The 24,718-nt window shown below is 44.3% G+C and overlaps 2 protein-coding genes across 8 annotated transcripts in view; one reads left to right on the top strand and one right to left on the bottom strand.

Annotated features, from left to right (window-relative positions):
- MGLL (monoglyceride lipase) overlaps window positions 1-24,718 on the bottom strand; it is a 115,301-nt gene that overhangs the window by 52,908 nt on the left and 37,675 nt on the right. For 3 of the 6 annotated variants that reach the window (XM_074878799.1, XM_074878793.1, XM_074878794.1), the window contains one exon: window positions 12,717-12,855. In XM_074878799.1, coding sequence (XP_074734900.1) covers window positions 12,717-12,855 — 139 coding nt within the window. Of the gene's footprint in view, window positions 1-12,716; window positions 12,856-13,429; window positions 13,682-13,949; window positions 14,243-14,427; window positions 14,450-24,718 lie in introns of those variants that run through there. The other 3 variants (XM_074878798.1, XM_074878797.1, XM_074878795.1) reach the window with 3 other exon arrangements.
- KBTBD12 (kelch repeat and BTB domain containing 12) overlaps window positions 13,799-24,718 on the top strand; it is a 57,274-nt gene continuing 46,354 nt past the window's right edge. The window contains exons 1-3 of one of the 2 annotated variants that reach the window (XR_012630204.1): window positions 13,799-13,914; window positions 20,204-20,647; window positions 20,992-23,130. The gene's annotated coding sequence lies outside the window, so the exon portion shown is untranslated. Of the gene's footprint in view, window positions 13,915-14,584; window positions 14,797-20,203; window positions 20,648-20,991; window positions 23,131-24,718 lie in introns of those variants that run through there. The other variant, XM_074878785.1, reaches the window with a different exon arrangement.

Below are 24,718 nucleotides of genomic sequence, written 5' to 3'. Positions count from 1 at the left end.
CATTATTTAAATAGAAGACATCAGCTGCAAAATTCAAGTTGATCTGAAATCACACCCGAAATTTTTAGATTAGCTTTAAGGTGAAATTTTTAGATTAGCTTTAAGGTGTAGAGGAAAAATATTCAAAGAAGCAAAAGAGTTTCTGGCACAGAACACCCTGGAAATCGGGAAAAATAAGATCCTTGTTAATTTTTTAAAAAATTAATTTTCACCTGGAAGCAAAACCACTGCAGATGGAAGATGGCTACAGGACCACGATTCTCAATGGAGAACGAATGAATGGGGAGTAAGAGCAAGAACGGTTTTTGCAAACCTTCCCCTTCCCTTTCACGGACTTGCACGGAACCTCTAACGATTTCCAAAGGGACAAAAATTACCGTTTAGCCAGTCCTGTAGCAGTTTCTTCTTGAAATCAAAATGCAGGCACTGCCTGGTGAGCCAAAGCCTTGAAAAAAGAAAGGCTTGTGTAATTAGACGGAAGGTCCTTTCAAAGCTTGAGAAAGCAGCAATTAAAGGGCCAGAAGCTTTCTTCTGCACAGTCACTATCACTTAAACTCAGCACTACTCGCTAGTTCAGGACTAAACCTGTTCACTGAAGAAAGACCTGTTTTTATATAAAAGTATGTCTCTGTTTCAAAGTAGCTGTGCAAAACCAGTTCCTTCTTGCCGGGTTCACTTGCAGTCTCAGCATATTCAGAACACTGGTGCCTGTTCCAGTGACAAGTCACTACTCACTGCTGCTCTAAGTTCGTAGCCTGACAAACCCAACTCAACCCGAAAAGACCAAGCAGGCCTCCTCAAAAGGAACAAGGTGTGCTTGATTAAGGGATTGGCTCAAGCCATGCAAGAATGCTCCCTGCATGGCATCCAGGCCCCATTTTGACCATTTAATCTCACCTTTCTGCCCAGGACAGAAGATGGAATTAGACAGCAATAGCCCTGTATCAAGGTGAAGTGTTCTAGTTGAGCCTCTGCAGGTTTCAAACGATGGAAATTACTTAGTAAAGCCATCCCTCCTGTTAAGTCCACACCAGTACTTGGTGACTTTTAAGTCCTTAGTAATATGCTTGCTTGCTTGGTTATTTTCAGATGTTTGCTAAGAAGTGCTTATAGATTGAGACAAATCATAAAGTGGCGCAGAGGACACTACATCTACATGTTAAGCAGTGTTTCCTAAAGGTCTCTAAAACAAGTCTGCAGACTTCTTCTGACTTCGCTTTTTTCACAGGGTATTTTTCACGCAGGAGCTGGATATCACTAGTGGTCTGAACCTGGGCTCACCAGGGATTCTTCATGGTCAGTCTCCCCACAAAATCAGTGGTTCTTAAAAATGGGATTGTTGATGTTTTAGACTCTAGCCGTGGCTCTAATCACCTCCAGTCTCAAGCTGTTATTTCAAGGAGTGGATGGTACAGACAGCTCATGACAAGCAATATTGAAAAAGTTATTGAAGAATTCAGCCCATCACCCTAGCACCTGTGCAGGGAAGAAGCTGAAGAGCGCACATCTGGCACAGGGGGGTCAGAGCATTTCCGAGACATTCCTTGCAATAAAAGCTGCACAACTGAAGTCCTTTGATCAGGTGTTTTGGGCTTAGGTGAGCAAACCTTTGCTAGCTTGGAGGTGAGCTGTGAATAAGTAAGGAGCAAGAAGGCGGATGACACTTTACCTGTTCTGTGAACTCAAGATAGTATGATATTATTACTTTTTAATAAAGCACTGACTGTGCAATTCCCAGTTGTGTGGCAATGGTTTAAAGCAAAACATATAACTTCAATTCCCTGAAATACTTAGAGCAGATAGTGCAGTTTGTAACCAGGCAATTTCACCCATAATGTGGAACTCCTGATTACTTCCTGCATTGAGCCAATTACCCATCCTCACTTTTACCTTTCTGATTCAATTTTGTCTGTGGTCCTCTGTGTTGGCAGAGATCTTAATTGGTTATCTTTAACAAACTGACAAACTCATAAAAAGTTCAGATGTCACAGATAACATGAGACCCTAAATAGACAATCTTTTTCTGAGTGATTTTCCAAAAGCCAGGGTGGAATTATCCCATAAACAGAGACAGAAACTCAAGGATTGATTTCTTAATCATAAAGCACTTACATATATTTTAACATACTTTGAGATTAAGCACATTAATTTCCAATGAATAATCCTATCTCAGCACATCCCAGAGCTGCACTTCAGCCCTGCCCAGCTATGAGAGGAATCTCTGCAGCAAGAGGCTTTACAGGCTCTGTCAAAATCAATATCAGCAGCTATTCCTCTGGGAAATCAGTAACGTCACAGGCAAAGCGTTTGCCAAGGCTTTGAGCATGTTCCAATTAATTTACTATTCCACGTTTGCTGTAGACCTGAGGTAGGAGAGCAGGTTGAATGTAAGCGGTTAAATGTGAGACACAGGAATCCTGCTAAGACAGTGATCGCTGCAATATGTGCTTTAAAGGCTGAAATGTTTATTCATGTTTTGAAACAAAGTAAAGTTGAACCTCGGATGAGGTGCAATGATTTACCTACAGATGATTTAAAAGTTAACAAATGGATAGAAGCTTCAGCCTATGGTTGCCAAATCCAGGTCTGTGTTATTTCTTGGCCATACTGAGCTAATCTGGCTATCCAAAGACTTTAGCTATGGCAGGCTCGCTACCTAAAATGTTCTTCCATTTCTAACACCAAGGCAGCTTCACTTACGGCAGTGAGGGCTGCCATGCTAATGTAAATGAGGAACTACTTGCCATGAGTTGTAAACCACTGTCTTGTTAATTTGCTCTCAAAAAGGGCTAGTTGTAATGGCTTTAAACTCCAAAAGGTGAATGGGGACCTGACCTGACCAACTTGGGGTGCAACTACTAAAATAAGGATGAGTGGTAACAATAAAAGACTATTTAGTTAGATCAATCCTTGGCTGCAATCACTTTAGGAACAGGCAAAGAAAGCTAAAGGCATGTGGGATGCCTTTTCTGCAGAAAAGCTTAAAATAGAAAAGGAAATCAATACTCATTTACAGTATCTGGCAGTCACTGAACCAAAACATACATGTACACCTACAGCAGAGCAGAAATAACAACATTTATTTAAACCACAAGCTGTTATTCTGCTGCAGGAACGCTGTGTTTTATGTGGAGCACTTCACCAGAAACTGAGAAGTACCACATATTTCTGACCATTTTAAAAAAGCCTCAGCAATATCAAGAGCAAATACTTTCAATACCACAGTTATTAACTCCACCACTGCCAGGCCAGGTCCAACTCCTCGACTGCTGGCAAAGAAAGAGTCAGAGCTGATGTCTGAGCTAGCAGCAGGGAAGATGTTTTGTCTTTCCTCCTGAGTTTCTCTTCTGCCAACTTACAAGGCACCATTTGTTGGATCACATGTGAGGGGTGCATCTGTCACAGCCTGCAACGGGGACGGGAAGAGCTTCATCAGCTCTACGGCTTCAGCACACCATCGGGGCGCTCCCGGCACCGGCGACACAGAGCTGCCAGATGAGGGTTGAAGCACTGCGTGTGCCCGTGGGACATGGTTCTGTAGCTGTGAGACAGGGACGGGGCTCGGGGCACTGGAGCAGCCCTGCGTGCTGCCTGAGCACGGGGCAGCAGGGCTTTGGTAACTGCCTGCAGAGCTGTGGGGAGCTGAAGCTGGGGCACCTCGCAAATGTTCTGGCTCAGCAAGATGTCAAAAGCCTTGCTCCTGTGTGTATCAGCGCTGGGGGATCTGACCCTCCCTCCTAATGCCACAGGAAAACACGCACAGCAGGAAGCAAACCTTTGATGGTCAGAATCCTTAAATGATGCTTCAAAAGAGAAATGTACACCTGTGTGTAAACATGAGACAATGTTTCCACTGACTATGTAAAACTAGGGGTTTTAGCGGAAGGAGTAGTGTTTAACAAACCAACATTCCCCAAACACTGAAAGTGACATTAAATACAAACAAAGTGAAACTGCTGATTGATTTTTCTTCCATGTGACCAGTAAATAAACAGCATAAATAATAACAACAGCTGGCTTTTGTACAACACTCCTCATTCACAAAACCCAAAATGCTTTACAAAGGGTGCAGCTACGCTTGTTGTAGAGTCACATACCGCAGAGATGAATGGGACCTCGAGAGGTCCTCTGATCCACTACCCTGTCCCAAGCAAGGCTCAACCCTTCGTCTCACTGCCACCTAAACTGAAGCACAAGAGGTAAAAAGCCTTACCCATGGCAGCACAGCATGCCAGAGGCAAGCATGGACACACACCATGAGGCAAAACCTGACTCTACAGCCATAGAGCCCAAATGCGGCCATGGGTTCCCTGAGCTCCAGCCCTATGCTACATGCACGGGGCCACAGTGAACCTGGAAAGAAAATGTCAATTTTTGAAAAGCTTTCTGATGAACTGGTGGGCAGCTAATAATGTCAGAGAGATGATCTGTGCATTTTCAGGACAATCTGGGTTGAGATGCTTGGTGCTCCTTGCTGAAATCATTTGCGGAGGGCCGGAGGCTGACTGAATGCTGATCACTTGAATATCCTTTTAATAAACTGAGTTTATGAATGCTGCTCGGAATACAGTTTTTAATACTCCAAATACTGTAGACTAGCTCTCACACAAAATTTAAAAAATGAAGAAAAAGCTTAACCATTAAGTCTGCTGGATGTTATCTCTGCAACAATTTAATTACTTACTGCTTCCTCATCACTCCTCATGCCTTTAGCCCAGCAAATTAAGCCACTGCAGATTTCTGGAATTTGACAGCTGAATTTGAAACTTCACTGAGATAGTTTTGAAAACTGAAAGTAAAAAATATGCTGAAAAATTATAAAAATAAGCTCATCTTGCCAGCTGGTGAACTAGCTAACCTGCTGACACCTACAGCAAATTAAACCAACTTTCTGTTCTAAAAAAAGGCCAAAGATTTAAGTTTTATTCCCTCATTCTGCAAGCTTCAAGCTTGATCAAGGAAGAAAGAAAACATACAGAGCAAGTCCTTTTTATCATAGGTCAGATAGATGGCTGAAAAAGATCAGTAATCTTTCTTGCCTACCAAATCTATAGTAGTTTGCACATTTCCTCCTTACCCATCTATACATAATACTGAAGCAAACGATTACTACACTAGTACCACTTAACGTCTGGCTTTAGCCCAGTTGTCAATATTTTGTTTCCTTTTTTTTTTCCCCCCTCTCTTTTCTTTCTTTTAAGGGATTGCTGCTGAGACAATTTACTTGTAGCTAAATAGCAAAGAACAACTAATATATCACTTGGCAGATTTTTTTCTTTAAAACTCTCTTCAAACATCAAGCACTCTTCACCCACCAAAACTTCAAGGAACAACTTACTTTCTCTTGCAACTTTCATCTAGGGACTCCAGACCCAATTTATATCACTTGCCTGGATGATTACACCCAATTTTAACTGAGGAAACAAAAGCGCAGAGAAATTAAGGGTCTGATTCTGTACATCACTGATCACTGTGTCACTGCCTAATGACTGTCTTGACCATGTGTTTTGCCTGTTCTCTGCTCCTCATTGACTTCTTTATTCTGTTTTCTGACGCTAAATTTTCTAGGTCTAGCAAGCTGCCTTTGCCATCACTTAGTATGGGAGGATTCAGAGGCTCCCATCATCAAGTGAGCGCCTGCCAAACAGAAATGAAGACAGCTCCTGGCTGGAGAGCAAGTGTCTGTCATGCAGAAGGAGAGTCTCTTTCATCCCAGTGGAAGTACTCATCAAGTTTGGTGTTACTCAAGGTCTTGGGACATTGAAAATGGCTACACAGTTGCTACTGCAAAAATAATGAATTCCTTTGGATGCAAATATACGGCATCTATCTAGGGGAAACAAACACATCCCCAGGTAGAGCACACTTCAAGACCCGTCCCCTCTCCTGCCCCCAGCTGATGTGGGCAGCCCATGGGAGCGTGCTTGAGGCAGGCAAGTCTGATTGGAGTGCTCTGGCCACCAGGATGGCTTCCACTGGCCATTCCCTGCCTGGCCCCAAGGCCACACCTCGGTACTGCTGTCTGGACAGTGAGGCTGCTCAGCTTTGAGATGCCTTCCTGACACCACCACCCAGTGACTCCCCCACCTCTGGTTGCTTTAGAAGATGTTTACAGCTGGGACTAGCCCAAGGTTGGTATTTGGGATTGTATCAGTATTTCTATTCCAGTTAACATAAGAGAAATTTTATTGGTCTACAAGAAAAAAACCCTAGGAGAGATATAGTTTTAATGATGTCGAAAGACTTTACCTACCCTGGTGCTGCTAATTTCCTTCCTATAGAATACCAAGCCATACTGATACAGCGTCAGGATGTCTGTACTGGTAGAGTAGTATAGTTAAGGATATAACTGGGGTGTGATGAGGTAAGGGATCTGCATAAGCACATCTTAAGAAATCTCATGGGCAGGAGGCAACACTATCTCCTTGGCTACTTAGGACAATCAGCCATTTGCTATCAGGGTTGTGTCACATCTCTTGGATAAGGGACAATAGGAGGTTTAAAACACTGATGGCTTCCATTCAAATGGAAGCACATTAGGACAGTGGCACGCCTGAACCTAGGGAAGGCAGCTCAGCCAAATATGTCTGCAGGGACAGCTCTTGGAACAATGCAATTTCCCCAGAAGAACAAAGATATCAGATGTTTATCCTTGCTCTGAAAAGCACAAAGCCAGAGCAGCTTGAAGGGAACTTGCTAGGAAACACAGGTCAACTCCTCTGCAACAGGCATCTAGAAAAAATACCCTCTTCTAGCCAGTACAACTATACCAGCCAACTCTGGTTGTAGATGTATTCATGGTGATCTAGAAGAGCTGTTGTGTGTTCCCAGGGGATGTTCAAGAGTGCTGAAGAAATTAAGGCAAGGAACTGTGTGCAGCTGGTTTTATTATTTTGTCTAACCCTACACATTTCTTGTGCTAGTGAAGTAAAGTGCTCTTGCATCTGGAACCCTGGGAAGGTTGATGAGTTTATCTGCTTCAACTATTGCATCACTGTCAACAAATAACCAGTTTAGAGTGCTCCCAGTCTGATGAGCTGAAGAAAACTTATGCATCAGAGTCTGAGAGGAGAGCCAGTGCAGGGTCTGCTCAGGATAAAGAGACTTGGAGGGACAGGCAGGGCTCTAACTGCTGAGTCACCAGCTAGGGGACCCATCAGGGTCACGGTACAAAGCCAGTACTGGCCACCACACTTGTAATCCCATTAAAAGCAAAAGAACTATTTGCATGGGAGAAGCAAGGTTTGCTTAGCCTTCACCCTCTGGCAGAATCATGAGCAGAAATTGAGCTTTTCAACACAATCTCAAGACCATTTTTCTTCTCTTCTCCTATTTCTACCTCTGATATTCACTGTATTGGACAGCACTGCTTCCAGGAGTTCATCAGGGGGCACACTGAGAACCAACATTGATTCTGCTTCCTGTGCTGCTGTCTCAGGGCCAGGATGAAATTTTACTGCTTTGAGATTCACAACAGGGAGCTCCTAAAGTCACCTTGTTCCCACACACCAATGTCACGACGTCATACACTTGTGCTCAGAAGCTGATCCTAACAGGGCAATGATCAAAAGGGACACGTTAATTACAATTGTTATTCCCTTGGTCATTTGCCCTTGTCCTTGGGTTCTGTGGTATAAAAGGCAGATTTGCTTCTATTGGAACATTCCTGTAGGGACTGAAAAAAATTAACCTACTAAAAAAGCCTGTTGGAAATACCTACAGCAAGAACCAAAGCTGCTCGCCTGTCTGTCAAGAGTCCCTTACGTGAAGCTGGTTTGCTAATCTGCACATCCTCTGGAAATGCATCAGAAATCAGAAAAGGTTGCTCCCATTCATAGTGAGTAAGACAGTGACACGGAGCAAAGAGAACACAGGCACTGAAGGAACACATCCATGGCTGATGAACAGAAGGGAGGCTTTAGAAACTTAGGCAATAGCAATCCAGCAAGCGAAGTCTAGAATGTTGACTCAACAATGATAATTGTTATTTCCCCTCTGCGCCACGTACGATGTGATCAGACACGCAGAGGGAGCTGAATTCATCCTCCGACAAACTGTGCTCACATCAGTCACTTTGCACCACACAAATTTGGCCCTTCTGTGTTAGTTTGAAGTTGACCTCATTACCTCATTAGTACAAACAAAAGTGTTCTTCAAGAGTGACATTGAATTAGAAATTCCTTTAAGTATTCCTAGAGATTAACACCACACAGTATAATTAGTGACTTGATTCCCTTTGCTTTGACTTCATTTTGGTTTGTTTATTTATTTATTTGTTCATTTTGGAAGGGTCTGAAAGTCAAATTCAACTTTGTCATCTGCTCATGCTGGGAGCTGTGCTGTTCTTCTGGAAAAGCCATGGAAATGCTGGTAATGAGGTGCCAAAATCAGCAAGCAATATTCACAATTTAAGGGCCAGTTCAAATATAAAGGCAGTTTGTATTTCTGCACCACAGGTGCTTCTGCAAAATCCTTGGGGAAGAGAGAAATATATTTGCTCCTTATTGGCTTGGCTAACATTAATTGCTAACAAGTCAGAATGAACGACAGGCATTTTTCAAAGAGTAAAACAAATTTACAAAGTAAATAGAAAAGCGGGTGCTTTTTGTTTAGTTTTGTATTTTTAATCACACTTGTCAGGTGTAGAACTGAAAGAACTCCTACAAAGACACTGTTTACTCAGACGATTGAAACTCTGTTCACTTAAACCATGGTCACGACATCTAAAGTTGAGCCAACTCATTTTAGTGTACATTAAAAATCGACCAGGAACACACGTGTGACCCACACACGTCTCAGCTTCAGGCAGCCTCTTCAGGCAGACCGCTTCAGCTCCTGGCAATCATCTACGTGCACCTAGAGACCACAAGCATAATGCTAACAGACAGAGAATGACTTCTGTTTGACACATGAGGAAGCTCAGATACAATGATGTCTGGAACCCACATTTTCAAAAGCATCCTCTAACTACAAGTGTCTCAAGCTCCAGGCCTCCAACCCAGAGTGGGTGATCTACAGGGAGAGAGTTGAGCATCACTTTGTCTGAAGCCACTGGTGGCTGCAGGCTATTAGCACCTTTGAAAAACCTACTCTGGGTCAATAAATAATACAGGGTTTATTTGAGGTCAAGGAGAGGGGCTGAAAGTGTCCCAGAACAAAAGGTTTGTGTTTATCTAAGCAGTGACAGGAACAGCTGAAGCATCCAGAAGAGGCTATAGGGATACAGAACAGAGAGGAAAAGAAGGTCATCTCTGAACTTCTCCAGGCCCTTTAGGGGCCTCAGAGGAAATGTCTCGACTTCTCCTCCCAACTTTCCTTCCCCTTCCTCATCCCACCTCTATTCTTAGCAGCTTTGTCTGAGGGCTGGGAACACAGCATGGTTTCTTAATTCCTCACTCCTATTACCTCATATTTTGACTCAGACTGCTCAGGATGGTGGCAGAGGTTTTAGCCTTGCATGGAGCTGTTTTTGTTTATACAAAGACCGTTTTCCCATTAAGTAGGATTTTCTTGGCTACTGGGACATGCTATAGGCATGAGATCAATTTGGTTTGGTACCAGCGATTTACTTCCTCCAAACAACATTACATGGTCCTGAAAATGCCCTGCCTTGCCCAGATCTTAAGCTTTGCATTCACTCGTGAGCTCTCGGTGCCAAAGAGTCACCTGTTTTTATGCTCCACAAATCCTGCTGTTGGCACGATCTGTGAAAACAACACCAGAACATACTGCTTTTTCTTCCCTGCTGCATTCAGCAAGACCACTTAATTATATCTTAAGATGAAACTGGCCCAACAAGTTGGGCAGCTTGCAGGGCTGCTGGCTGGGGAAGTCCCTCCTGCGTTGCAGCAACAGATGAAGACACCCAGTCCCCAGCTCTGCTGTCGGGAGTGACTTCCCACCCAAAAAACAAGTGGAAAACACTGTTCCCCTCCTGCTTTAGTCCCATTACTACCTACTCTATCTACCCCATCTAATCATTATGACATCTGAGTGCCTTTGTGTGTCAGCTTCCTGTGAAGTAATCACCTAAACCCCCCTTCGAAACAAAGCGGACCCTGCTGAGGAACTCACAATAGGTGCCTTTCACTCACAGGACAACCTTGGCCTCGGTGGCACTTACAACAAAGCTTCCATATGTGCACCAGTATGGGCTGATCAGTCAGATCAACACCACACAGGATCAGAGCCCGAGTATTTGTGAGCATGAAGCCAAAGAGCCTCACAAAATTTCCCCATCTTCCTGGCAAATTGTGTTTTGTTTTGTTTTTAAAATATGCTACAGCACATTAGTCTGCCACAGCTTTTATCCACCTTTGTGGGTCTGTTTGAGGAGATAAAAGAGAAGCACCAACTCCGAGGGGCGATGTCTGTCGGTTGGCCCCACTCTCACAGACTGCCTAGCCATTGTTTGCTCTTCAGCCCCAGGCTAGGGCCACGTTTTAATTTTTCCTTTGGCAGATATCTCGGTTTCTTCCCCTTCCTGGGGGAGGGATCAAGGATGATAAATTCTATTCTAATAGAAGACAAGTCAGTGATAACCTTTGGGCATCTGCAGCGAAGAGGTATTTCTGTGGCCCTAGCTGGGATTAGATGATAATGGATCAATGAAAGATCCCACCGTTTGACAGCTATAGCATCATTCATTAGCGTTAAATTTGAACCTGAATCAACAATTGAGTTAGAAGATTGAAAGAATTGCCTTCAGTATTTGAAACAGAATAAATTGTGACAGGCCTGCAAAAGTCCCCTGAGGTGTCTCTCTTTCTCTCCCTATACATATATATATAGATCACTTTTGCTGAACATTTAAAATTAGATGAAAGTTGCTGAGCTTCTACATATGAAGCAGAAAAAGCTGAGCTACTTATGAAAAGTGAGAGGGGGGAAAAAAAATGTATTTTTGGTCTGCCTATCAAAGCACTTCAAGAGCATCCTTGACTGTAGGATCCAGGCACCAACTTGTTATTCAGTCACTTACCATCTCTCTCATACATAACAATGCCAAAAGAGCTAATAATAAACAGTACACCCCCTCCTTATACACAAACAGGTAAATGCAAACACACACACCCGCACACACACACTTGGGAACCACTTGTAAATGAGCAACACTGATCCCCATCCACTTTTGTTGTCACAAAACTAGGGCAAGCTCACTCTCAGTTAACTGCTTGGTACACAGAGCCCTAAAAAAAATTAACTACCCAGAGGACTTAGACACCAAGTTTTAACTCTCAGCTCTTTACCACTCTTTCATTTCTGGATCTAAGTCCCATCCGTTCACTACTAATTTGCTAAGAAATTAAAAACATGAAAAAAGAAAGCAATTCCACAACTGGATGAAGAACGTTGTGGGCAGTTAATGATTAATTAGCATTATAATACGAGACAGCCTGGTTCCACGGTAGAAGCTTGTTTTGATAGCATTTTTTTTCTTCTGTAGAGGAAATCTTCAGGTTGGCACAAAGACTATGTAAAGCATCAGTGCCAAAAACTTTCCTCCTTGTTTCTGAAAGGCAGTGAGTAGAAGTAACTATAAAATGCTCTGCGGACCGGGTGATATCAAACCAAGACTCATGTCCTGGAGCCCAACCAGCGCAATGGAGCTACAGTGGGGTGGCTGCACTGTCCTCCCCTTCGCGGACAGTGTACTTGGGTGCTTGTCCACCTCCCACCTCTATGTTACTCCCATTGCCCCTTAGTTTGGCAGGTATAAAACCCAAGGCCAGCTCACTCGGACCCGCACCCATCCCTCAGCACAGCTGCAGGCTGATTTGGACACAGGATGATGTCTAACCTGTTGGGTGGTCAAGGAAAAAGTTTAACTCCCTACTACAGCTTGAACAACTTTTTCCTGTGACTTGTTTTCTAGCTGCATAAAATCAACATAGCTTTTCCTGTTGGCTTGCAGAAAAAGAAAACAATATCCAGATTTTTATGAAGTAGCTACCTATATAACTAGTGGCAGCATAAACACATTCCAAGACAGCAGCTACTGGGGGGAAGAAGAAAGATCATAACTATGGGAGGAACAGAAACAGCTTTCTATAGCAGATCATAATCAGCACAGAAAGCTATTACAGAAAAGGGATTATTTAAATTATGACAAAAACATTAGAGAATTTTTTCTCTCTGGTTCCTTGTCTGTGTTTATTACCGAGGTCAGTTTTGAAATCACAGTTGCCAGTGAAAGAGCTCCCTTAATCATTTACTAACTATAAATAATTTAAAAACCCCAAACAGTCAAAAAGCAATGCAGTCAAACCATATCCTGCCTGTTGCCCTGAGATTTCATCTGCTACTGTTGAAACTGAAGTCAGATGCTGATGTTTAATTTGTTGACACTGAGAAAATCAGCAAGAGCAGACATCCCTAAGCCCGTACCCCGTCCCTCCCTGGCTGCCTGTGCTATTAGTTTGAGGATAGTTGTTTATTGCCGACAGGCATCAGCCACCTGCACGTGCCACGCGGTAGCCGTGCGTGACATGACAGTAACTCCATGGTTTATATCTGTAAGGCTGGCTAGAGTGAGGAAAGGTTTGGAGAATACAGTCTTTGCAGTAGGGGCTCTCTCAGTTGAGAGAATCTCTCTTAGTGGCTCTGTAAAGCTCCATGCACACAGCCCTGTAATACCAGTCAAGCTATAAATAATAATTACACTAATAGTCTTATTTACTGGTAGTAAAAAAGGACATTTGCTTGAAAGTGCTCACCTGGGAGTTGCTGCTGGCCTCCAATACCTGCAGAAGAGATACTGCCCATCAGCATTGACGATATGGGGCAGGTCCTTGTATGGGATGTTTTGAGGACTCCGCTTTGGAGAACTTTCCTCTGGCATTCTGGAGGAATGACCTGCAAGGTGTTGGAAGAAACAAGACATACTTTAAAACAGGTGAAGGCAAGTGAGAGGCTGATGGGCTTGGTAGCCACAGACATTCAAGAGAGTCAGCCAGTGAGACAAACACCACTGATGGAGGTCTCCCTCCAAAGCTCCAGCCAAAAAGCCCCCCAAATCTTTACTGCTTTAAAACAGAAATGTAACATTTTGTGTTCAGAAAAGGCTCACATTTTGTGTGAGGGCACTGGAGGGGGGGAAGGAGGGAAGATCAAGCCACCATCAGTACTTCATTACAGCTTTCTCTCCCCCACTTCTCCCATCTGTGTTTATTTTGCATCATTTTGTGAAACGGATCCTAAAAAGAATATTTTAGCTGCAATCAAGTGCAGATTGTGCAGCAACCACTACAGATATGAAAAGACAGCTGCATAAAAGATTTATCTCTGCCTTAACATCACCAAAGAGCGGCGGAGGGGACGCAGCAGAGGTATCTGCCACCGTGCCATCATTAAGATCTTCCCTGACATCTCAGCCAGGAAGGTGGCGGCGGCGGGGAACGAAACATTTCCAGGAGAATTTGCAACAAACCTGTTTTCATCCTGTGCAAGGGTTTGCATTCTAGTGAGGAGCCGGCATCGCAAGTCAAACGCAAGCAGAGAAGGCTTTTAGCATCCCGCTGCGGAGATGCATTCACACTCCGCCAACCACGCAGCCCCCACGGTCCCCGGTGGGGGGCCCGGCGGGTCCCCCCCGGGCGGCTCCGGTGCGGCGGGCGGGCAGCGCGGGGCTCGCCGCGGCTCCTCTTCCCGGCTCGCTCGCTCGTGGAGGAAAGTCGCTTGGGTAATTCACCACTTCTTGTTCATCACTTTTTTTTTTTTTTTTTTCCTTCTCAAACAAATTGCGTGTGTGGGCTGAAGTGGCGGTGGTGGGAGGGGAGGTTGGGAAGGGTGGGGGAGAGGGAGGGCTGACGAGCGGGAAGGCTGCAGTCCACTTTCCAGAAGCTGCTGCACACACATCAAAGGCACCTTGAACACATGCAGCTGGAGCGGCTCAGAAAGTTCCTGCCGCTGCAGGTTGTTTGCAACTTTACTTCCTTCCTGCCACTTACTGTTCGGAGGCCACGGCGACGGGGGGAGGCGAGGGAGGGGGAGACCTTTTTCTCAAAGCGATCCCCGCTGCGAAGCCATCTCGCGTGGAAGCGCAACTTCCCCAGCCCCTCGCTGCCAGGCGGGGAGCGGGAGGGAGGGGACGGGGAGAGGAGGAGGAGGAGGAGGAGGGAGGAGGATCCAAGCACCGACGCGGTCCCAGGTCGCCAGCCCCGCACACGCACCCTCCGCCCGCGGCGAGGGGGGCAGCCGCCCCGCTTCCACCCCCCCACCCCACCGCGGTGCGGCCCGGCGGCAGCGGGGGGGCAGCGCTGGGCTGGGCTTTGGGCTGGGCTCTGGGCTGGGCTCTGGGCTGGGCTGGGCTGGGCGGCGAGGGGGGAGCGGCGGGCAGGGCGGGGAGAGGTGGGGGGTGGAGGGGAGGATCCGCCGGCCCGCGGCAGCGGCGGTGCGGGGCTGCCCGGCCCGCGGGTGGGTGCTCACCGGCGGAGCCTCCGTCGTCTGCCTCCCCGCTGGCCTCCCCCGGCGGAGGGGGGCGGCGGCCGCCTCGCCGCCCGGTGCCGGTGCCGGCTGCGAAGCCGCTTTAGCCGGGCTCCCGCCGCAGGAGCGGGCGCGGGTGGCCACGAGTGGTCCCTGGGAGCGTGGACGGCTTTTGGAGGCTGAGGGCAGAGAAGGGAGGCAGGGAAGGCGGGCTGGCGGCGGGGCTTCCCCCGCGGAACCGAACCCGAACTCCAGCGTTTGCATTTAGAGATGATAATGCGGCTCCCCGGACTCCGAAGCCGCGCCGGATTGAGGCGTTCAGCCGCGAGTTCAGAGGGGCACCGAGCCCCGTGCTTTGCACCCTCACTCATGGTAAAGGCAGTTTATAAATACAGTCTATAATTTATACACACATCACCGAGTAGTGCACCTAATCGCCATAGATTATCTGTGTAGCAACTGTGTAATTCGAGATCTATTTGGTGGTGTATGATACGTCTAAAAACTGTCACAGCAAGGTTCCCCAAAGTTAAAATAGCTTCCCAGCCTGAAGGCATCCTGGTAACGGAGTTCTCTCATTTAATACTGGTAAGCACTTGGCATTTATTGTGCACTTTTAAATTGCTTATATTAAGAGCACAGATTCCTTTTACGTCAGGATAATATTATAAACTGTAATTTTTACATGCCTACATATACTTAGAGGTCTCAGGCCTTTTTAAGAAGAAGCAGCTATTAACAATATTTTTTAAAGCAATGTGCTGCTCACTGAGTCCAAACCTGGAAACAAAGGCTGAGGAAAGGGAAGAAATATATGCTAACAATAATAACAATAAATGCAAAACCTCAGAGATGACCCATATAAAAATAAAAGGGAAATCAAAACCAGATTTTTTTCCCTTTCAGTGTCATTTATATTAAATGCCCTAGGGGGAATTTAGTTATAAATGGCAAAAGCAAAATTACATATTCCTGTAACTGCTATTGTTTGGAGAAAACCCCAAACCCAACATTTATGGTTGTTTATAATGAGTGAGATTTAGGTCAGATGGGGTCTTAACCAGAGCCCTGGGAGCTGTCCTTGGAGGTGTACAATTTGCTAGGCCAGCTACTGTCTAAGCACGGATGGGTGGAATTAAAGAGCTATCACAAGCCAGCTCCAGAGTTGGAAGAAGCAAGGACATATATATTTATTTAAAGGATACAGATCAGATAATAACCGGATTAAGAAGAAAAGAAAGAAGGAAAGAAGCCTCTTCCCCTGCTCATGGTTTATCTGCCAGGAACACTTTACTGCTTCCCTGATGCCAGGAACAGGCTCCTCTCCCGCTGTGGTGCTGGGAATATCCCAGTTCCCAGGGCCACAGAGAGGTGGGGGGAGACAAGGAAAAATCTCTTTCTAAAATTCAGGTTAAAAATAGCATGTCAAAGAAAATGACCTTTGTTGGGGCAGGAGGGTGAGATCCTGTCTTTGAGAGCCTGCCCTGGTCAGCACAGACACATGACTCCCGTTAACCTCGGTGTAGCTGATACTGGAGGCAGCAGGACTGCGGTTCAGCCTACACGCTCTGCCAGGCCCAGATTCCCACCACTGCCCAGGAGGGGGGATCAGCCAGCCCCTCCTTCCCTTCTCCCCAGCTTCCCTGAGCCCCCAGGAATTTGAGGACATTTCTTCTCATTGGTAGCACACCCTCCTCCATCTCATGATAACATCACACAAATGAATGAGAAGCAACTACTGACTAGTTACTGTATTATTTTATGAGTTTAAGCGGCGAATGAAAAGCCACCTGAGAAAACTGGACTGGGTCTGAAGAATTCACCTAGGTGATATCCGAACAATATACAGGGCTTTAGCAGAGCAATTATTGCACACCAGCTCCCTGTGAGAAATCAAAGGGATGTCTGAGTGTGCAGTATTTATGAGACTGTAACATCTTCTCTTGTCTCAGTGGAGCGAAATACATTTTGGAAATACAGTTTAAACTAAAGCAACTTCTTAATAAAAAATAGAAATACACTTGGTGAATCTTTACACTAACTCAGTAATTGCTTAAGCCTTGTAGGGAAAGGTGTTTGGTTTATTAAAGGCTGAGCCCTGCTTAGTTTAAGCATCTCCATTGACTCCCAAGGTATAGAGGAAAGGATTATGCCCTCAAATAAGGCAAATTTTAGGAAAATAATAAATTGCTGGAATGGCAGAGAAAACACATGTAATGAAAACTTGCTGTCACAGCAAGGGGGGAGAGAGAGAAGGGGCTAGAGAGAAGGGCAAGAGCAGGATGGATGGGAGGCAGCATAGCGGGCTAGCATGTAGTTCTGATGGTGGGGTAAGGGAATGGGATAGGATTTTCTTTGTCGCTAGGCTTTCATTCACAAAATGAGTTTTTAAGGGATCATATCCTGTTGGCATGCAAAAGTGAATAGACTGTATGAGATCCTTCTGCTCTGCTTGAAGGTACCACACTCTTAAATTGCAGTCTTTTTGTTTCAGAAGTGGATTTGACTGGGTGTGGGTACGAAACCATTTGGGATTCTGCTCACCAGGACTACAAAGAGAACTTTTGCTGACAAGGAGGAGGTAAAAAGTAATAGAGGAGGAGGACGCAATAATAAAATATCTAAGAAGTATGTGATTATGGAAGAATCCGCTCCAGCAGAAAAATGCTGGAAGTTACAGTAGTCAGGGAGCAGCTGGAGAGAGCAACAGTGCAAGCAAGAGAGCGCATGGGAAACAATGGGAGATGAAGCATGAAGAGGAAGAATTAAAATCAAGTGAAAAGCAAAGAAGCCAATGCCACTAAAGCTGTCAGTTTAGAATCATCATTCTGGATTTGCCCTTCTCTTTGGCTATTTTTAAAAATTTATCCCTAGCCAGAGTCCAGTCATTCAGCTTTACTTATTTGTGTAATCTGCCTTTGCTTGCCTGTTGGTACTCCTGAGTAAGACATGTACAGGGATGAGACAGGAGTGGCGGCTGGGATAAACTGCTTTCGTTTTCCTGTAAAATAACAATTTTAATGTCTTGCATCCGAAAAAATCAACTTGGTGTCAGACAAACTGGGTTGAGGAAGAAAATGTTAAAGGACAACATTTTACTGATCAGGTTAAGCTTAATAATATCAGGAGAAATTAAACTAGTTTGGCATTGGTCTGCAATTCTGCAGTCTCATGTACCTCTTCACAAATCAGTGCCAAGTGAAATGGAGAAAGGCTGAAGGGTTAGCGCAGGAATATCTGAGCATCACAGAAATTGCTTGCAGGCTTCCACTGATTTGTTGCCCATCAGTAATTTCACTTTCCCTAATCAGTGGGAATAAAATTATTAGATTAAGCTACAAGTGGTTTAATACCCCTAGATGCAAACTATAGTCAAGTAATAAAGTATTTTTACCATGTAAATGAAAATAATCAGCGGTAAAAATAGTCCTAATTTTTTGGTAGGTAATAAAAATTCTGCAAATCATGCTGTCACTAGAAGTCGCTTACAAAGCTGTGACTGCAGAGTAGCTATACGAGTGAAGTGATTAGTATCTTGCCTGTGCTCCTTATTTGACAGGACCAAAAATACACACTTAAAAATACACTCTTTGAATATAGGTTTCAGTCCTTTAAACTGATGTATAAAAGATGACCCATCCTACATAGATGCTAATTTGAGAGCTGGTTGTTTTTAATTACAGAAGCAATACCCGTTTTGTTTGGTGGTTCATTTGGTTTCTTTAATTAAAAAACCCACAGGAGTATTAATACCGGATTCCAAGGCATTCTTAGTATGAAATATATAAAACACATCCTCCAAAGGTAGGAAACTCAAAAAGAAAGGTGGAAATTCTGCCCTAAAGTTTTGTCTGTAGAGGGGAAGTTGATAGAGTTATTCTAGAAGTACTCTTGCTTGAGAATAACTCTGCCTTGGAAATAAATATGTTTTTTACAAACGTCTGGACCTGTGTAACCTTAGCAGTGTCCCAGCAAGGGAGCTGGTCCGCACTGGGTGCTGCAGAGAAGAGCTCGCGGGTGGATTTTCTCAGGTGCAGAAGCCCCTGGTTTATAGAAATTGCAGTTCAGTATTGCAGGGCTCGGGCACTAGAGGGCACAGCCACAGCTCTCTGGGGGCATGGGGATGTGTTAGCCCTACCACATTCCCTTTACTCCTGAATGTTGGGGTTTTTAAAGTAATTTTCCCCTTTATCATGAGAAGGTTTTCTTTAAACATTTGTCCCTTTTTATATCTTTGGTCCAGTATTGGTTTCTAAATAAAAGTTTCCTGTGCTGGTATATAGTTAGTCCAATTTTCCCTCTGAATTCACTCACATCACGAGAATAAACTTCAGTGGTTTATACCCTGGACAAGCACATTGCTGCGGCACTGGAAGGGAAATCCTGTCCTTGTCACTGTGAGGACAGACAGATTAACGTGTCTGTTGCGGGATGGCATTTCCTATTTTACTGCGATATGACTGCATGTAGCCAAATTACTATTCATAAAATGTTGGTCACCTCAGCAGAAACAGGGTTTTTATGGCAGAAAACATAATTAAATGGTGTCTTAAAGGAAAAGGTTCTAAGCTTTGAATTTTAATATGCATAAAAATCAGAATAAGACAACATTATAAAATTTCTCTGGATGGAATTATGGTCTCAATTTTGAGAAGTACCCGACCATTCCTTTCCTCATTTCTATTACTAAGGATGACTGCATAATCCACTTCACAAACCCAGCGTCATTGTATCAGGACTAAATAATACAAAAGATACAGCTATTCTGCCGTGGTTAGAGTGGTGCTTTATTTTGGTAGCCAAACTGGAAGCATTGACTGGAGAAGAGTTATTATTGTGCCGCCTGGTTTTCTTGCTGCTTTGCGATTGACAAAGCATCATTTATCATGCTTTGCATTCCAATTTTTCTTTGCATGTTTTCCAGCTCATCATAACATAATTATGTTTCTGTTTCTTCCAGCCAGGGGCTGATACTTTCTTTTACTAAGACAACAGCTGCACTGCACAACCTTGATGAATCCCCATAAGGGTAAAATGTGTCTGTGGTGCTTGTTTCTGCCTTGGCAACCCAAATGTTCAAGCTCTTTCTTATGACAAATGCTGTTCTAAAATGCACCCAACCCCAATGCTTTCATAGCATTTCTCAAAATGAGGTTTTATATTGCAATTCAGACTTGAAATATTAAACATCCTGGCTGGTTTGTAATTTTAAAGGCTTCTTTTGTAACATTTCTTTTTATAGTGTTTATAGGTTCATAAACACTGAGACGGAATTTTAGAGGGCCATAGTTACTGATGTGCAATTTATTTTTTGAACTAAATTGACGTTATATGTGAAAAATCAGCACAACCTGGAGGTCTGCTTTATGCTCCTAAGAGGCATTTTAAGGAAGCTTTCATGGTACAGGTGAATAATTTCCTTACTTGGCCTCAGTTGGTCCAGCCACACTGCAACGTAAAGGTAATTATACCAACCTGATCTACGAAGTGCATTAACTGCTAGTGATGGAAAATGCCGTAAAAGGCATGCTGCATTTTTACTATTACTTATTGAGATATTTTATTTAATTCTAATTCAGTACTTTGAGCCTGAGATTTCAAAGTACTTTGGAAAGGAAGGATAAAATTTTTATTATACGGGGGGGAAATCAGGACAGAGAAAAGTAGGGCTCAATGCTGGAGGCAAGCTGAGGGCAGAATCCATTCCTAATGCTCCTGATTTTGTTTACCCAATTATACCATTACTAACTCTCATCTCCTCTCGAAATCTCTCCATCAGAGCACTGTGAACAACTGAAGCAGTAACTTTTTCAGTCGTTAAAGATTACCCAGATTTGCAAGTATTGTGTCCTGGACAAAACCACAGCCTGGGTAACTACATTCTTCGGGGCAAAATTCTCCCTACAATTTTGCTTTCTGTCCTAATCTCCGGGACATTATTACTGCTGCCACCATCATTTGAAGATTGGTTGTATTTATATATAAAAATTACAATAATTCTGTACACGGAGGCAAGACTTTTAACTCATATGATCAGCCCTGTTTACATCGTACACCGTGATGTAAGGATACTTTGGGACATTTGAGCACAAGGGTGTATGTAGCAACGTTTTAGTCCTGTCCCCCATATTGGTTACTGACATAACTGCCTGAAGGGCTCTTAGGTGTTGATGAAAACTGCATCTGCCCATCCAGGACTAACTTCATCTTCTATCCATGAACGGTGAGTAGAATTCTGCTGTTGCTGGAAAAGGTAGCAGGCTTGTTTTTTGGATATGCAGTGAACGCGTGGCTCATGAGCTTGCCTTGTGCTGTTGCTTCCTTATAACCCCATAGCAAATTCTGGCAGATTCTGCTCAGATTTATCTTAGCTTTTTTTTCTCATTTATCTTTGGTTTCTTTGCTCAGTCCACTCACACATGTTCAGTGTAAGATGTGCATTTTCCTTCTGATTCATGTACAGTAATTGCTTCCTAACATCTGCCTAGCAGATTTTGTAAGAAAAGTAACTCTGCAAATATTAAGAAAAAAACTAATGTATGAAATCTTTGAAATCTCTATTACCAGGGTTTGTTATCCACAGCTGACTGGATTCATTCCCAGCCAGGAAGCTGGTTCAGCAAAACAGCTGCATTAGTTATTTAACTGGAAGCCTGATTCTGCTCTTGTTCACACTGATGTAAATCAGGAGTAGTACTAGAGAAAATAAAGAACATCCCTAGTGCAAAGTGCGCGTTGGAGAAAAAGTAAGCATTATGGTACGGAACAACAAGAGAATTCTAGCAGATACTCTGCCATCCTGGTATGGGTGCTAGGCAGTATCTTCATGTGTTACAGAAACCTTGTGCCAAAGGCACTGCTCACTCCTGGGAGCACTCTCCTATACAGATACTGTGGTAGCACTAAGTGGCCAGCAAAATTAAGGCCCAGTTGTGCTCAGTGTTGCACCCTAATACCAGGAATTCACATGGGACTTACTCCATACTAAGCACCACATTCGTTACTGTTTGCACCTGGTTTGTAATTGTTCCCTCTCAGTTATTTAATTTTTACAGTATCTGCTACAATTTACTTTATATCTTCTAGTGCAGGAAAACACACTGGTTTTCCTCCTAGTCTGAATTAATGCATGTAATAACTAACCCAGAAGCACACTTGGAGAAAGGGGATGTCAAATGAGGAGCACTGCAGTGAAAAAGGGGACAGAGCATCCATAGGCAAAAGTATTTCCTATATAAGGTGACATTGCTGTATCTCAGGACAACAAAGGACTTTTAGCAGAGCCTCGCATGCTCTAGAGATGGACACCTTCAATCCTCAAGGCCTTTAACACCCTCTGTATTTGATCTTATTGTAAATTAGTAGCATGCGCTGTTAACAACATCAAAAGTTACGGTATCTAAGAGTTTGGCCCCTCAACCCTCATCCTGTTTCCTCCAACACAAGATACCTATTATATCTTGGCTACAGTTGTTGATTCCCATGTAGCAAAAGTATCTGTGGTTTTGTTTGTGCTTTGGAGTCACAAGCATCTGCAGTTGCTGTGGGCTGGTAATGTCTGTTCAGATTCCTGTTACAGAGCTGTCGATGGGGCTTCCTGAACTCCTGCACACAGGAACCTTCCGGCTCACAGTACCATGATTCGATACCAGCACATGTTGATGATTTTTACTTGTTGACTCTTCCTAGTAGACTACTGAATCTTCTCTGAAGTTACAGTAACTTTTTAAATGGAAATCTAAGGTTTGGAGATGCTGCCCTTTCAGGCACAAGAGGAAGCACTCAGCTCCTGGATGTAGATATCTGCATGAAGCTTCCATCATTCCCAGACCTTGGGAGGTTTTGAGGAAGAGGACAGCAGAGGGAAGGCTGCAACATTCAGCACCTGAGCTAGAGAGCACAAAGCATCTCTTCCCCTCCTGTGCCACGAAGTGTGTTTGAGATGCTGAGCAACGCGTGTGTCCTCAGTCCCACCCTGAGACCTGTGCCCAGCCCCTGTAGGGATGGGATTACAGCAGCGTCTCTGCCTGGGTTTAAAACAAGGACAAACTCCCAGGCTTTGATGCTGTGGGGCTCAGTCTGAAACAAGGCAGGGGTGAAACCAATCTAGCGATGTCTGTCTGAGTCCAAAACCTCCCTGTACAGCCTAGTTCAGACACATACCCCCCCAGACTGCCTCCCAGCAGTATAATTCTCTGCCATGGCTCATCTGCCTCCACCTCTACGCCAGTTTCAAATCTCTTCTGCAACAAACAAGGATTTCTGGGGCAACTTCAGTAAGAACAGAAAAATACCCTTTTGCTGCTTTGAAATCTGTGAGCATGAGCGATTCATTCAGAACAGCATCCCTTGGCCATTCATATCTATCTGATGATCAAATGTATTTTTAATTATCAATCTGAGGTGATTTTTTTTTTCACTAGACAATACCCAACTGTATTGTAAGAGCTGTTGGACGTCAGCCAGAGAATTTGGCAGCAAGATACAGAACATTTGGGCTTTCAACACTTAGGAACATATGGAAAGAGGTTTGGAAGATTCCACATGGGGTGTAACTTGGAAGATGCTACATTTCTTCATCCTTTTTTTGTGGACAGAAGTAGAAGAAATTTAATTTTTTTGAAGGATTCTTATTCCCATTTCCTTTTCTATGATGTACTGCTACTCTAGAATAAACCGCTATGCTCAGTTGCAAGGTTTGAGCAATACCAGCTGCATGTTTATGGGCAACTATAGATGGCTAATTAAAAGGGTGACAGTATTGCAGATCTTTCCAAGTTTTCACCTCCTAATTCATGAGATCCCTTGCAGATGAACTCACAAAGCTACAGTCTGGTGACTCACATCATGGGGTGAAAGAGGCTATCTGGTGCCTGGCCTGAGTCAGGATGTGTGCCATTTACTGAGGTCTTTGAGGATGAGGCCTTGCTGGGGGGTCCATCCTGGCTCCCCGTGACCATCTATCTCCCCATACCTTGACAGCCATGGCTGGATGGACAGTTCAGGCTGGCTGGCTGCCTCTGGGACATGGTTTCATCACGTGGGTTGGAGCTCCAGCACTACACTACAAATGCCAGCCACATTTGGGGCAGTGGGGCATGGGAGGGAGGGGCCACCTCCAGCTCAGTGCTCAGGACTGGACACGTACGAACTAGCATTGTCTCTTTAGGGACAGATGCCTTGTGCCCATGGTGGGAGAAGTCTGTGTCTCCCAGAATTACTGCCTCTGTCAGAAAAACAATGCATAGTTTGCTTCATATTTGGTAATTCATTCACCATAACCACTGCATAAGAAAGGATTTTTTAATGCATTTTTTGTGGCACTGTTGTGTGCCAGGTTGGGGGGGGGGGGTGGGGGGGGGGAGGGGGGCTGCAGCAAACACAGAATTTATTGGAATACACAAACATGGATACCCTTTTTAATTTGCACAATTGGCACACAGGCCCTGCAGCTTAGTGAATACTAATTAATCTCTCTGACTGGTAGGAAAGCATCATCATTCTGGTTTAGCAATGAAGGACAAAGACCAAAGAGAATGGCCAGGGCTTGTACGGAGTGACAGATAAAGTCACAGCAGCCAGAATTACGGTCTTCTTTGGTGTCCCAAATAGTAAATCACCAAGTTTGCCAAGGCTGCATCTGAACACCAGGATCAAGGCACTTCGGGGCTTTTCCCTCAATCCCTGTCCCCAGTAGCTCATTTCAGGGCAGGCTGCAGCTCTCGTTCCACCCGAGTGTTCAGGTTTCCTTTCCTCAAGAAGGAATAAGCTGTATGCCAGCTCTGCCTTCAGCAGGGAGCTGGAAACCAGCCTGGGTATGAATTGACTTCTGGGAATTGGGAAGCACTCTCAGACCCTGCATTTTGGTTATAGCCTGAGTGTTTCTTGCCCACAAATTCATTGTGGCTTTTTATCTTGCATTTTCATGTGACAATTTGTTTCAACACATGCAGTCAAATAATGACTAGACAGGGCAAGTTCCTGTTATTTCTTTGCTAATGGCATGCCAGGGGTCTCTAAGGTATCTGCAGGCTATGAAAGTGGTAAGTGAAGGCTAAGAAGATGACACCCGGGGACAGGAACTGAGCATGGAGGAACTGGTGACCAGAGTGGAGGGAAGAGCATCTCCTGCAAAGGCATTCAGAGACCTGTGGCAATAGCTCTTGACTGACCATGTAAGTCAGGACAGAAAAAAAAAAAAAAAAAAAGCTAGGCAAACCCCAAATCGTTTGAATGGGATTTTAGAATGCAACCTCTGCCTTTCTGAATAAAACCTGGAAAAGATCAGATGAGT

Source organism: Strix uralensis, chromosome 10 (genome assembly GCF_047716275.1).
Source record: "Strix uralensis isolate ZFMK-TIS-50842 chromosome 10, bStrUra1, whole genome shotgun sequence".
NCBI classification, from domain to species: domain Eukaryota; kingdom Metazoa; phylum Chordata; class Aves; order Strigiformes; family Strigidae; genus Strix; species Strix uralensis.
The sequence above is the reverse complement of the archived record's forward strand: the minus strand, read 5'-3'. Positions and strand labels throughout refer to the sequence as shown.